We start from the raw sequence: 14,141 nt of genomic DNA on the forward strand, positions 1-14,141 counted from the left end.
TCTGGGGCAGGATTTTTTCCGGGCAGTGAGGTTACTTTTTTTTTGTAGTTATGTTTTTCAACATTTCATTCGAGTGAATGGGAGTTCTGGGGCATGACTCAGATGAGAATGAGCCACAAAAAGAAACAGCTTGAGAATAAATACAGTTGTATTTCTCTCTTGCACCTCCATACTGAAGTGTCTCAGTGCCCTGTGTGTTTTTATAATCCCCTTGCACCAAAAGGGCTTTTTTGATACTGGGGAAGGGCAACCAGTTTTGTATTAGATTTATCTAGTCATTCAAGCCAGGATGATCAGCCAGGTCTTTCCACTACTGCTCAGCCTATTTTTGCAGATTAAGATTTTGGCTCTGCAAGAGTTCATCAGAATATAACTAGCCTGTTTACATAAGAAACAGTGATGCTATTAGATTATATTTATACCTATGGGATAAGCATTGAGTCATCAGGAATAGAAAAGCCCTGCCTGGGACTACACTTTCTCATTCAAGATTTTCAATGCCTTTAAACACTTGTCTTTTAAAGCCTTATCTGTGGCTTGCAACCTCTTCAGGGCAGAGCCCTCCTGCTACTCAGTGTTCCTACAGCACCTAGCACAAGATCTGTCCATGTTATGTCTGTCTTCTAGGAGAATATCATCTTTCAGACCATCCTCACTACTCAGAGCCCTTTGAGGTCTCAAAGGTAACTTTTTTAGCAGCAGAAGCTGGCACTTGTGTTTGGATTGCAATCTATATAGAAAACTGCACTTTATTTATTTGATGCTCTGGCTTACTTTCAGCGGCCATGCTGGTCTTGGTTCCCTCACCACCATCACGTAAGAGCCTTACTGTCCTGGTGGAACCACATCTGCTTGTCAGCACAGAGATGGCCAAACCGACCACTTAAAACTAGGCTTCATCATGCTGCTATTTGAAGCCACAGAAGTTCTGCCAGCATTTCTTATGGGAATCAACACAGGCTGTGATGACAATGTGAAAGTATGCAAAGCTTCATACAAGCAGAGAAGAACATAACCTTTGCATATTTTGTCTTTGCCTCATTTGAATCACATTCTAGTTCTGTTCTAGTTTCAACCCTGTTCTTTCCTATATTACAAGTAGTCTTTCATGAAAAATGAAAAAAGAAAAAAAGCTTTTTCTTTCTGGTTTTCTTTTGGTGTCTCTTTCTGTGCTTTGCATTGGTAACTTGCAAGAAGACAAGCTGCTTGGGTAGAAGTTCCTCAAAAACCTGCTTTTTAGAAGCCTACCAGGGCATCTCACTAGTGAAACCAAGGGCAGCACTTACGACCAGTGCATCTGAGAGCACACCCATTTCTGTCTGCCAGGCTCATCTTCCTTTCAAACTGTTCTGGTAGTTTCCCTTCATCCTTCACAAGATGCTGCCGACAGCCCTGGTAAGTCTCCCCCAAACACCAAGAGCCGCTCTGTTCCTCTACTGAGTGACTGGGGCTCAGAGCACTCTCTGAGGCTATTGGCCCACCGTGCCTGTCCTCTGGGTTTATCTCAGCTCTACCCCCGGTTTTGTCACTGTATCCTTCAATCCCCTCTCTCCCCATAAAAGTGTCTAGCTGTCTCTTAAACTCACTTTACCATTTGCTTCTTTGACCTCACTTGGCAACTTATCCTTGTGTTTATTATTTGAGGTGGAATAGTTCTGGCTACATTCCTGCTTTTACTCTTAATTGTCTAATTTTTAGAATGGTGTCAGTGGGGTTGGGATTTGGGTTTGGGCTTTTTTTAACTCATCGCTCTTGTGACCAGGTCTTCTGTTTCATTAGGCTCCTTCGTGCATCAGGACTTCCAATAACTAAAAGAATCCTAATGAAACTTTTATTGGATCTTCCCAAATATTGCAGCTGGCCTTTCTTGTCCATTAGTGCCATTCTGAACTGCATACACTCTCTTTAATTACTTTTTTGTTAATTGGAGGGGAGGGAGGGGGGAGGAGGCTTTTCCCCAAGCCAGGAAGAGTTCCCCAACTGAAAAGCTGAGCGGTTCTCCCTGCCCGTACTTGCCCCAGGGGGAAGGTACAAACAGGGCTCAAGCAGGACTGAGCAGTAGAACTTCTGCACGTCCTCTGGCAGCATACCTCTGCCTGCTGGTTGCCTTTGTGTACCCACCTCACGCTAGGTCCAGGCAGCTCTGAGGTGTGGGGCTGCAGCCACCTCCTCGGAGCCCCTCGATCCACTCCAGAGCCTTGTCGGGCTTTTGGACAAGGTGCCAGGAGCAGCTTGCTTACCACATTGGATTTGCTGTCAGGTCACACTGATGATGGGAAAAGACTGCACATGATAGGGTTTTCTCAGTGCCTGTCTGGGGAAAGGGAAGGAGGAAGAAACACTGGTTTAAGGCACCTACCTGCATCTTCAGGAACTGTTCCCAGTTGCTGTAAAGTTGGTTGGTGGAGCAGTGAAATGAATCCTACTGACATCCTGAAACAGATAGGCCTGGTTGGAGTGGCTTCTAAAATGAACAGCTCACCTAACCCACCATGGAAAGAGAAGCAAAGAGCTACTTCTTTGCAAGGCCCCTCCTTCGCTTACAGGAATCAGCACCTGTCTGAAGGATGGACTGCCTTCAGCTTGGTTGCCTAATTGCAGCAAGATAATGTCTTTGTACCTCCTGTTCGGTCAGTACAGTCTGTATCCTTAAAGAATATGACATGCACCAAAAGTATTATCATGTGGTTACAATTTGGGCATGTTAGCTCTCATGTTTTCCTGAAGTAGAAGGAACAGTGCTGGATTCACCAACCTTGAAAAAATTGGTGCAAGTGAACCCTTGTATCTCAGCTCATACCACCAGAGAGAGAAGAGATCACGTTCCCTTTCCTACCCAACACATCTTGTACATGATGAAGTGACAAGAAAAAGTAGAAGTGTTATCTATATAATTAACATTTTCCATTCTGGGGGCTATGGAAGCTACAGGACAGGAATAGTATGCCAATCACAGCAAGACATTAACCAACAGCCAAAATAACATTGGTCACTATTTTCAGTTTAAGAACAGAAGGCAGAAGCATAAAAGATTTGCTCAATTAATCGTGGGACTGAAAATTTTCCAGAGAGCTAAGGATACTTGTAAGATATAATAGAGCGCAGCCCCCTCATCTTTCATACGGAGGTCAAGCTCACAGAAACTCGGCCCGCTGCGCAGTTTCTGCTTGCCGCAAAATGAGGAATTGCATGCTGCAAGAACCAGCGTCTGGGGGCTGCTTCTGAGAAATTCATGTAGTAAAGCACTTCAATAAAGGTGGCTTACCTTGCTGATAGAATCTTGAAAATGGGGAAATGAAAGGGAAAGACATAAAATGCCTCTCATGACAAAGACTGTAAAATAACTAGGAATAAAAATTTTAAAAAATCTTGTAAACGTTTACCTTTGTCTTCACTGTACTCGGCGGGCTGGGGGGCGTAATGATCATCAAACAACAGAGTAGCAATAAGTACTTTCCTTGAAAAAGTGGCGACAGCAAAACCGAAAGGACAAGCTCTGTCACTCATCAACACACGCTTCTTTTTTTGTAGCCATCTACCATTATTATTTGGCATGCAATTCACTAAGCAGCAAAACCATGTCTGTAGTTATTTACAGGTCACTGGAAGTCTGGCCTGTGCTGCAGTGGAGTTTTGGTTGTATTTCACAAAAGATAGTTTTATTTATGTTTGACTAATGCAGGCACAACTGGAGGCTGATTTTTCTTTTTTTGGCTTTTAGTATAAACACTCGTGGCAGCTCTCTATTTTGGGTGCAGACTGAAAAACAGATTGTTTTGTAGTTGCAGAAGACTGCTGGGTAAATCAGAGGACATTGTTATTGCGACTGAACTTTTCTCTCAGGAAAGCAGGAGGAGTTGCTTTATTTTTTAATTCTGTGCAGTTTTATGTACACCATTCACTCCAAATATTTGATGTTTGCCACACTTGTTATGAGTTTCTCCAGAGAGATGCTGTCTTTTGGCAGCAAAAGATAAAGTTGACTGATACAAATGAGTCACAGTACCCCAACAGTAATTAACAGTGATGCAATACCCATGCGAAAAAGAGGACTTGAAGAATTAACTGTTGAGTTTTCTTGACGATGCAGCTGCACTTTAAGAGAGAAAGCTCAACCCATCATAGAACTCCATTGTGTACATTAGAGAAAAAAGCTTGGCAAGATACATTAAAGATTTTTGCTAAAGAGATACAAATATTTTGCAAGGTCAAAGGGTGCTGAGGCAGGCTGTACTTACTTCCAAAGAAAAGTAGGCAGTATGACAAAGAAACAGTAATATTTTTTTATCTTCATTTTCACACTTCATCATCTAAGAAAGACTGTCTTTTTCAACCTGCTGAACTGATTTAAGCCACCCCAACTCTAAGTTAACTTTTACTTAGAAGTAAGTCTACGACATCCTAATCTAAGAAGTTATCTGTGCTTATGGTTTCAGCGCAGTTCTACAGAAGGCCAGTACTGCTATTTATAAACTGGGTTTTACTACTCTATAATGTTCTTATACAAATCTTACAGGTCGAAAGAAAAGGAATAGTTTGGTAAGAAGACGAACGATTGAAGCAACTGTTTTATAGCACAATATGAAACTTGACACTGTTTTCTGCTGCCAGTATGATTCCCAAGTGAGATGGATAAATTGTGGTCAAGACCTGGACAGGTTAACTAGTGGTCATCAGTGCTGGTGGTACCTTTATATACAAAAAAAAAAATGGATACTATTGGACAGGGCATTTGAAATTTAATACCAGACATGAAACAAGACATCTGTTGGACTCTCATTTGTTTCTCTTTGAATGGGCTTTAATTGAAAGCTCAGTGAAAAATGCAGGTTACATTCTTAGTGTTATCAATAGTTTGTAACAGCAACAACATCAGAACAGTGATGCATCTAATATTTATACACTTTCTAATTTTAGATGTCTAAGAGCAATACATTATCAGATATATATATACACACAATTTCAAGCAATTAAAAGTAAATAATAAACCCCTCCTCCCAAACCCCTGAAACAATATATTTCCTTACACTAATAATGTCTTTTTCACATATACTTGACAAAGAGTCTTTTTAAGTTACTTATCTTAAGAGTAATCTGTTAATGGAGATCCTGGACCAGCCCCATTAAAAGTTCAGTTTTAAGTTTATACAGCTTGCTAGCCACATAACCAGTGTGGCTTTACATTGTAAACAAATCCCAAATGTCTACAATGATTGGAATTAGTTTTGTGTAAAGGAGATCTATGCATCTCATGATAGAATAAATTTAAACCAATACATTAAAAAGAGAGAGAAAGGGAGAGAGTTATTTGACAAACAAAACAGTTTGGGGGGATCGATTATGTGATTATTTAAAAAACAAGTTAACTTAGTGGTAAGATTCTTACCATTCTTACAGAGAGGCTCTGGTTCATCTAGCTTTAGCTGCTCTAGAAATACATCCTTTAAAAAAAGGTTTGATTTGTGAAATTTGAAAGCAGAGCTTCCAACTTTAAAAGCTTGCCCTCTGGCAGTACGAGTACAAAGCTTACCAAAAGTATCTCAGGTGATTGTTCCGTCTCATTTTGTGAGGATAGCTGTACTAGCATTTGGAAACCCCAGCATATGCACAGATGCAGTAAGCGTAAAGCTTACCTTCAACAGGGAGGAATCACCCTACCCACTGCAGGACTTAAAAAGGTAAAAACAATATGTACCTAGAAAAGTTTTAGTGAAAATAAAACCAGAAAACTGGAGACAGACGTGGAAGGTAAGCACAGTTTATAGTAATCTTGAAACTGTGGCAATCTTGCCTACTTTTTAACAAAATTACAAATAAAAATCTCTTTCGCTTATTGAACAGGAACTTGTGTAAGTCCAAATGGAAGACAAGGCTGAGCAGAATCCTACGGTTTAGTTAACTTGTGTCAAATGGGATGCGAAGACAGCTGCAGCTTTCTGACAGAGGTGATCGAAGATGGTTGATAAAGTTTGCAGTAGCTCATAATGTCCCATCTGGTTTATTCACTTGTTTGAACTGTCTAAAGGGCCAACTGCAGTTTAGTCATGTTCCTCTGGTGCATGTTGTGATGACGAACTAATTCATCAGACCTGGCAAATTTTTTTTGACAGCTGGGCCACCGGCAACTGAAAGGCTTTTCACCTGTTAACAAAACACCCTGTTATTAACTGGGTATACAGCTCGCCTGAGACACTGCTGTTTGTTTTCTTTCTGCAGGGTTGTGAGGAGCCAGGCAGAGCTCCTGTCAGGAGGAAAGGCATCCCGGGCTGTCCTGAGAGGGTGTGGGAGTGCCCTCGATTCCTGCTCACATCAGCGCTCAGTGCTTTCTTACATCTCCCTCAGCTGATGTTTAACAACAGCCTTTTCAGATGACGTAGAACATTTTGCAGTGGTTCATTCCTGAAGACAGGCCCTTACTGAACACCGTGCTGCCATGTCTATGCTACTCTCAGCTCTCGAACAAACTAGTTTAAAAGTCACTCTGGTATTCGCACAAGCTTCAGTCACACCTTGGACTGTGGTGCAGACATACTGTTAGTCGCTGTGAAAATTGTCAGTGACTATTTAGAACTTGACTTCAAGTCAAGAAGAGTTTTTTCCCGCTAGTTCAATGAGTTTTGGCTGAAGTTCTTTGAAACTGGTGAGTGTAAGTGAATATCGTAGAAGCAAGAGTTCAGCATGAAGTCTGCTGAGCCAGACTGAAAGTTCCTCACTACTGTCTAAATAAAGTAGATTTGCATCTGTGGGAGACGTTAAAGGCTCAAAATATTCAGTATTTTTCTAACATTCCCATGAGTATAATATTCACTAAAAATGACCTCAAGCAAAGCACATTCAATTTTAACACGAAATGCCATCACCTTTTTACAGTTTAATCTGGTCTCTCGATTTTCTACAATGTTTAAGTGGAATTTCAGGCCATGTTTCTGATGCTGCAGGAATGCTGATGGAATGCTCTCATTAGCTCAGAGCAGTGCCCGGTGACTCATGTTTCTTTTAGAATTGCATTTTCTTTTTTTTTTTTTTTCCCCAAAAATAGATGCACTATTTTAAAGTAGGTTCAGCTCTGGGACTGGGCTCTTCCATGCTGGCTACACACCCCATTCTCTCCAACTCAAGACACACTGGGGTGGTACAAGCTCACCCAGCCATCTTCTCCTCTTCTTTGCCTCACATTTTGTGCATTTCACAAACATCCAAATTCAGGCAAAAGGGGATCTGGGATTGGCATAAATGTTGTATATTTCTGTTTGCAAAATCCCATGCAATATATATAAGGGCAGGGGTGGTGTGTAAAATCTACTTTATCCACTTAACATACATGCTGGCAAAAGCATCAACTGTCTCACATGAGTGCATAAAACAGTATGGGACAAAATTGATCTGGTCAGAGCTACTGATAAAAATCACAGATTGTATAAAGTGGTCTTCTTTCATCTCAGCAGCATTAGCAAAACCATCCTGTGAACTGATGCGGATTATCTATTACTGGCCAGTTTTTCACTGAACTACCACAGTAAAAGCAGCACAGTTTAGCTGTTTCACAAGCAATTCTGGTTGTCCTCTCGCAACAGGGGGCAGCAATCTCTGTTAGTTCCATGCTGGGCACAAATTACTTCGTACAGCTTCACTGTACAGATATCAGAAATCACATTTCCATTGCTAAAAATGCATATAGACGTATGGCGTTTTTCTGATTCATCTTTTTGCTTTCTACAGCAAAGATTGCTGTCACAGTAAAATTGCTTGTGGAGACAAAAAAACCTGAATTGGTAGCTTAACAAATAGTTTGGCAGTTGACTTAAAATTAGGATGGAATTAGATGGAAGTCACCTGTGCTTTGCTTCATCAAGATTTAACATGGAGCAAGTTAACTTGAGCTAGGTGTTTTGTTGCAAAATTTAGGAGGTACAAGAAAGAGAAATGAAGCTACAGGGCAAGATGGAGATGAAAAATCCCCACCCACCACTCCTGCTCATTTCCCTCAGGATATGTGTGTTTTACAGTCAAAGGAGCACGACCCATCCAAACCGCCGACAGGAGCATCATCACAGCAGCAGGCAGCTGGGCTGCCGAGCTCGCACAGAACCTGAGCCAGTGGCAGGCAGCAAGCCCACGCAAAGGTCTGTGCTATGAGGTTATCAGTGCTCAAGTGAGGCTGCTTTCAGCAATGAGTGCAGTGTGGGCTTGGATCGCATGGAGCAAGGAAGAACTAGAATGGGGAGATGAGTTTCACTAGAAAAAAGAGAGCAAGTTCTTCACTGATTTAGCTGTGGGATAAAACATTACTGGACTCATCAAAGTCATGACTTAGCAGATCAGTTAGCAATGAAATGTGATGGGGAATGTAGTTTATCCTGACTTGCTAACATGTGACAACCGCTTGCCATTTTGTCTCGACCAGAATGTTACCTGCGGCTGATTAAGAAAATATCTTTCTTCATGCAAAGGCACACAGACCCAGGCCCTGCAGCTCAGCACGAGACTGTGGGGAGAACCCAGGAACGCAGCCATGCCCTTTACCATTTGCAGATTGCAAGCGTAGATACAGTCATTACTTGAAGCATTTATTTGGCCGGTGCCACAGAAAATGCCATTATTCTCAGGTGAATCATTTCCTTTATTAAAATTTCTCTTTATTTTTGAAAGTCTTAAATATGTGTTTTTATGGTCCAGAAGAGAAAAAAGAATCCTTAGCAGGGAGAAAAAGATTTTCAGGCTCCTTGTCCATCTGTACAGAGACTGAATTTAAAAGGTTAACGCCAGTATAGAAAACACTGTGACATCTAATAACATGTCAAAGTGCTCGGTAAACAATTACTTGGTAAAAATACTGCATACACAGTGGAAGGGAACAGAAAATGTCAGTTCATAGGAATAATTCTAAAACTTAAAACTAAAATATAGAGGTTGCTGCAGTTGCTCCTTAATGGTGTTTACATTTACGTGAAGGCAGAGTAGACTAAAATGGCCTCCTATTTTTTTCCCTGTATTTATATGAAATACTATGGTTTCTACAAAAAGGTCGTTGAATATTTGAGTAAGCTTTTACTTTAGTGTCTGTCAGTGTGAGTTTGAAAAAGGCATTCCTTTTATCTTCTGGAGAGATTACAGTACAAGCAGCAACAGCAAGAGCTTTGCCGTGCTATCCTGCATTAGGCTCAACTGACACTTAGGAGAAGCATGAGTAGGCATGAATACTTTAGATTACAGACCTTCGGCTGAAGCTAGAATTAAAATTTCTGTCTTGCAGGGTTTTTTCAGTAAAGGCGGTAGATCAACTTGACATTTGTGGGCTGAGACCATGATGTTTATTTCACAATAGCTGACAAAATATATTTTGCCAAGCTGAAATTTCTTTAAACATGAAGAAAGAAAGCGTAGTTTCCAAAAATCACCTAAACCCCTTTGTGAAAAGTGACTATGACACTTGGGGAATGTAGTCACACTGAAAAATCAGCACACTCCGAAATTCCTTCTGTTGTTTTGAATATTTAACTCCTGGTTAAGAGACTTTCTAATCACGTAATTTACAACAACATTGATTTAAACTTAAAAAATAATGAAATATAAATGTGAAGAAAAGTTTACGCACTTGTTTTACCTGTATGAGTCCTGGTATGAGTCTTCAGATGATCGGATCTGGAGAACTTTCTCTGACAGGTTTTACACTGGAAGGGCTTCACACCTGAAGAGACAAAAGAAGTCTATTCTTATATCCCAACACCTTTGGGAAGGGTGAATAAAATCAGCTATTTCTGAATTTTCAAAAGCCTGGATTTTTTTGTAATAGTTACTGTAACTGCTCCTCCCAGCTTCATGCCTACACATTACAGAAAGTCATTAATCAGGCTAACCATCCCTTTGTAACCTCCTCTTCCGATGTTTGGGACTGAAGCATCCAAACAGCTCCATCATAAGCAAACACCCACTTACACTGTTGGGCTAAGGAGGATCTGCAAACTTTGTTAATTCTGATCCTGTGGCTTGGCACTATTGGCATTATGTATGAGCAAATATGACATAAGAAGAATAGAGGTGCAGAGGTATATTTTTATATACTCCCATACTTACTTTACACACTACACATAAGTCTTGGGGACTGCTTAACACAGATATGTTCTAGCATGCAGTTGCTAAAAATGTATCATCCCAACAGCTTTCAGAGACACTTCCTACACCTTTCAACAACACCATTTGAGTAGGATAGAACATCTTTAGCAAGAAAAGTAGTAGGCAGAAATCCACCACAGAACAGTGAGTAAACCAATTGTCAGGCCACTCCCTCAGGGGAGTGGAGGAGGAGACCCTCTCTCACACAGGAGACCCAAATGCAATTTCTTGCTGTGACTCAGTCAGAGAAGTACTCTGAAGCCCTTTCTCATGTTCCATGCAGAGTGCCCTCATGGTTCCACTCCCAGCCAGGAGGCTGGAGTCATCACCATCTCCTCTTCTGTGCCTTTGAGAAGGGCAGCTGTCTCCCCAGTCGATCTAATCTAGACCTCCAAGAACTTCTGAAATGCTGAAATGGACTGTCTTGACATTTCCAGAAAACGGTGTATGCGCAAAAACCAACTTGCTGAATTTGGACTGAACTCACAAGTAGTTTTGGCTGTCTTGGAACATTTCACCCAGTAAATGATTCACTGAGAAAGATACACAAGTCTAGCTGGGACCCAGACCCATTCATGACTGCTGCTGCCCTCTCCGCTGTATGTGAACTGCTATACACTCTCCAGGCTATATGTGCAATCCAACCAGCCAGATCTTTGACGTTTCTCTCCCTGCTGCTCCTAGAATCCTTCTTTAGTTGGCAGAATTCAAAAAAGGCTCAAATCTAAGCTTAAGTGGTTTGCTGAATTATCGTCTTAAGCATACTAGCTGGTGTGGCTTTTCCTTCTCCACTTCTGCTTTCCACATATAAGTGCACAGTAATTCCACCAGCCTTTCAGGTTATGCACATGCAGCACTCGCCTATTAGCATTGCCACTCGAACATCAGAATACCAACAGTAGTGTTTATCAGGTTACTCACTGGCAACTTTTTCTTGCAGAACTGTTTGGTTTTTAAAAATAATATATTCCCTATATTGGGGATACCGTATAGAGCAAAGAATTTCACTAAGAAAGCTGTTTCAAAAAGATAGTGGCAGGAAGAAAGTGTCACCTGTACAACCACAGTAGTGCTGAAATGCCAATTAAAAAACCCACATACAGTCTTCTCCTAAAGCTAACTTCAAGAATTTGGCACTACGGGTATCGTGTATGAGCAGACACAACATCAGAAAAAGAGAAGTTTAGAAGTATGCTTTTTGGATCGCAATTCACATATAAAGATGAACTCTAATGAGCAGCGATGTCTTGTCAACAAACCTGTGTGTCGTCTTTGGTGCCGTTTGAGTTGGTCTGAACGAGAAAATCTCCGTTCACAGTCCTTAAAATCACACTGATAAGGTTTTTCACCTGTAAAGGACAAACAGTTTATCAGAAAATGTGGCTAAATGAGGGAACACGTCAACCAGAATCAGAAGATGAAACGTGTTACACGAAAAGGCTTCTCTCCTGTCTAAAGCAGTCTAGTGGTACACCAGGACTCATTTGCTATAAAACCATACAACTGTGTTGGAATCAGTGGGGAAAGACTGGCATAATTCTACTGCATTGACACTGATATTGAATCTGCTTATTCTAAAAAAATAGCCCATTAGGTTAAAGCTACAAAAAAATTCAGGTTGCATGAAATTTTTTTTATTGCTTTCTGCTGGAAAAGAGCAGAAATCTCATTTTATATTTCTCAAAAAAAACCCCCGTATTAAGCTCTTTCCACCTGTTTCAGTAATATATAATTTGTACAAGGGAACAACTTGCAGTTTGCTTTAAATTGGATTTGAAGCAAAAACAAAACCAGTGACATCCATGTAGGTGGTAATTTTAACAATGCTAAATGGATTAAAAGAAAATGAAAAGAAAAATTCAACCACAGAAAAATACATCCTTCCCCAAAAGACAAATTATGTTTCTGCATAAAGCACCATTAAATAGAATTTCTCATTTAGCTGCACACCTCTCGTAGGCAAGCCTATGAATTCTTGCAAAGCCTCATGTAAACATAAACTCTTCCTCCACCTCCCATACAGTTCAGCAGAGGTCCTCAGGATGGGTTTTCTCTGGGACAAAAAGTGAGATTCTGACTTTTTTTAAAAATGAAATCCCTACAAGCTAGCTTTTCAAATGAACATGATTTTCAATGCAAAGGACTTTACCAACCACATAAACACACAAAAAGAAATGCAGCAGTCGAGGAGCTTGAGGGAAGAGGGAAACACTGCTGGCAGGTAGCATACCACAGAGTTGGTGAAATTTGGCCAGCACAAAAAAACCTAATCCTTATGCTGTTACAGGAGGAGCTGTATGATCTTTCAGATCTAGTCTAAGGCCCCTTTGCACAACACTGGAATCCTGCATTTATACCTACATAAAGTCTGTTTACAGTGCCACAGCCCTGCGCAGAGGCCTCAGCACCAGAAGTAATGAAACATCTTTCACTGCAAAGCCGGGAGAATCCTGGGTTTTATCTGGAAGGTACACACGAGACCAGCTGGGACCTGCTTTGTCTACGGTGGAAAGCTGAGATGTAAAACAAAGGTCCAGTAGGAAGGACCTAAAGAAAAACATCAGCTGAAGTGGGCAGCGGGTTCAATTTCTCTGGGTATATTTTTAAACACATATCACTTTCATAAATCTTCATTGCAAGTGTCTGCATTTCTGATTTTATTATGATGAGGAAATGTATTCTGGTTGCACTGGTATCTCAGAACAAGATAATAATAAAAGAAACTCTTTTAGCTTAAAGCAGAAGCATTCTGATCGTGTATCTATGGTATAAGTAGCATATTAAGAAGAGCATTCCAAATTCATACTGGTGTGTCTAAGATCAAAATTTCACAAAAGCAACTAAATCTGCAAGAACAAGCTAACTTCCTGTGACAGTCACCCAAAGGAGTTTACTGATTCTCAAACCTAGGTGTGGACAATTTCCATGTCTGCTGTGCTTAATTTATTAGCATAAGGGATTAAAGTTGCCACAGGTGTTTGAAATAGTTCCGTACACTTTGACCGCAAGGACTCCCTGGGGAGTGCCTGCTTTTCAGAAACCACTTACTTCCAAGGAATTCAGCCCTTTGGCAGATTTAAGAGGGGGAATGTCAGCAGAGCAGAATGCAGCGACAGGATGATTGTCTGCTAATTGCAATATAAACGCAGAAGATGGTTAAGGAGGTATTTGAATAAAACGGTATAGCGGGTCTGATGGCATGCACATGAAAGTATTTCTTTAAATACTTTGAAATATAATCTTGATTAAATTAAGGACAAATTTAACCAATGCATATATTAAAGGAATCAATCCAAGATGCTTACACAGAGATATGATGACACTGTGTGGAAAACAAAAAGCGAACAAACAAAAAGAGGCACAGTATTTGGACAGAAATCCTAATTTCCCTTTCCTTCTACATCTTCCACATCAGCTAGTGCCAAGAAAAATGCCTGCCAAAGCGAACTGTCACATACCTGTTAACTCCCATAAGTTTCATCAGAACAGGATGACAGAAATGTCCCAGATTAGAAAAAGTCTGTTAGTACCTCATTAAATCACTATACCGAGAGGGGTTAGAGCAGTGTATAGTTTCCCCAGGCCTATTAAAGCCTCTGCAGTAAAAGGCTAAAGTCTCTTAATGTATGAAAAATATCCCATAATGCTGTCACCTTCCTATGCGACCACATACAATTTCAAAACAAAACAGGAGATGAAGATGAGCTTCACCAGTCCTTCCACCTGCGACTTGGAGGCTTCCATGATTATTTTTACATTTCATTACTGAAAGTGGGCACACAAAAGAAAGGCTAAACTTAGTGCATAAGTGCATAAGATGAGAGAGGATGGGGGAACAGCAGTTCTTGAATATTTAGGAAAATATTTAGAAAAAATAAAGCTCAACAATCACAGAACAAGTACGAATCAGCCTTTGCACATATCACAATAAACGCCTCTAATAAAATAAACCTATTTGCTCAAAAATAGTTAACGTAAACTAGAGGGAGCATGCACATTTTCTCTGGAGCGAATTCATTTGCCCAGAT

At 40.6% G+C, this 14,141-nt stretch overlaps 1 protein-coding gene across 2 annotated transcripts in view; it reads right to left on the minus strand.

The window, feature by feature from the left end:
- Positions 1 to 4,788: 4,788 nt before the first annotated feature.
- Positions 4,789 to 14,141, minus strand: part of WT1 (WT1 transcription factor) — a 37,680-nt gene continuing 28,327 nt past the window's right edge. Inside the window, exons 7-9 of one of the 2 annotated variants that reach the window (XM_076343367.1) lie at positions 11,373 to 11,462; positions 9,605 to 9,688; positions 4,789 to 6,141 (exon numbers count right to left, since the gene is read on the minus strand). In XM_076343367.1, the coding sequence (XP_076199482.1) occupies positions 6,020 to 6,141; positions 9,605 to 9,688; positions 11,373 to 11,462 (296 nt within the window). In that variant the 3' untranslated portion in view covers positions 4,789 to 6,019. Of the gene's footprint in view, positions 6,142 to 9,595; positions 9,689 to 11,372; positions 11,463 to 14,141 lie in introns of both variants that reach the window. The other variant, XM_076343365.1, reaches the window with a different exon arrangement.

The sequence above is a fragment of the Aptenodytes patagonicus genome, chromosome 7 (genome assembly GCF_965638725.1).
Source record: "Aptenodytes patagonicus chromosome 7, bAptPat1.pri.cur, whole genome shotgun sequence".
NCBI lineage: Eukaryota > Metazoa > Chordata > Aves > Sphenisciformes > Spheniscidae > Aptenodytes > Aptenodytes patagonicus.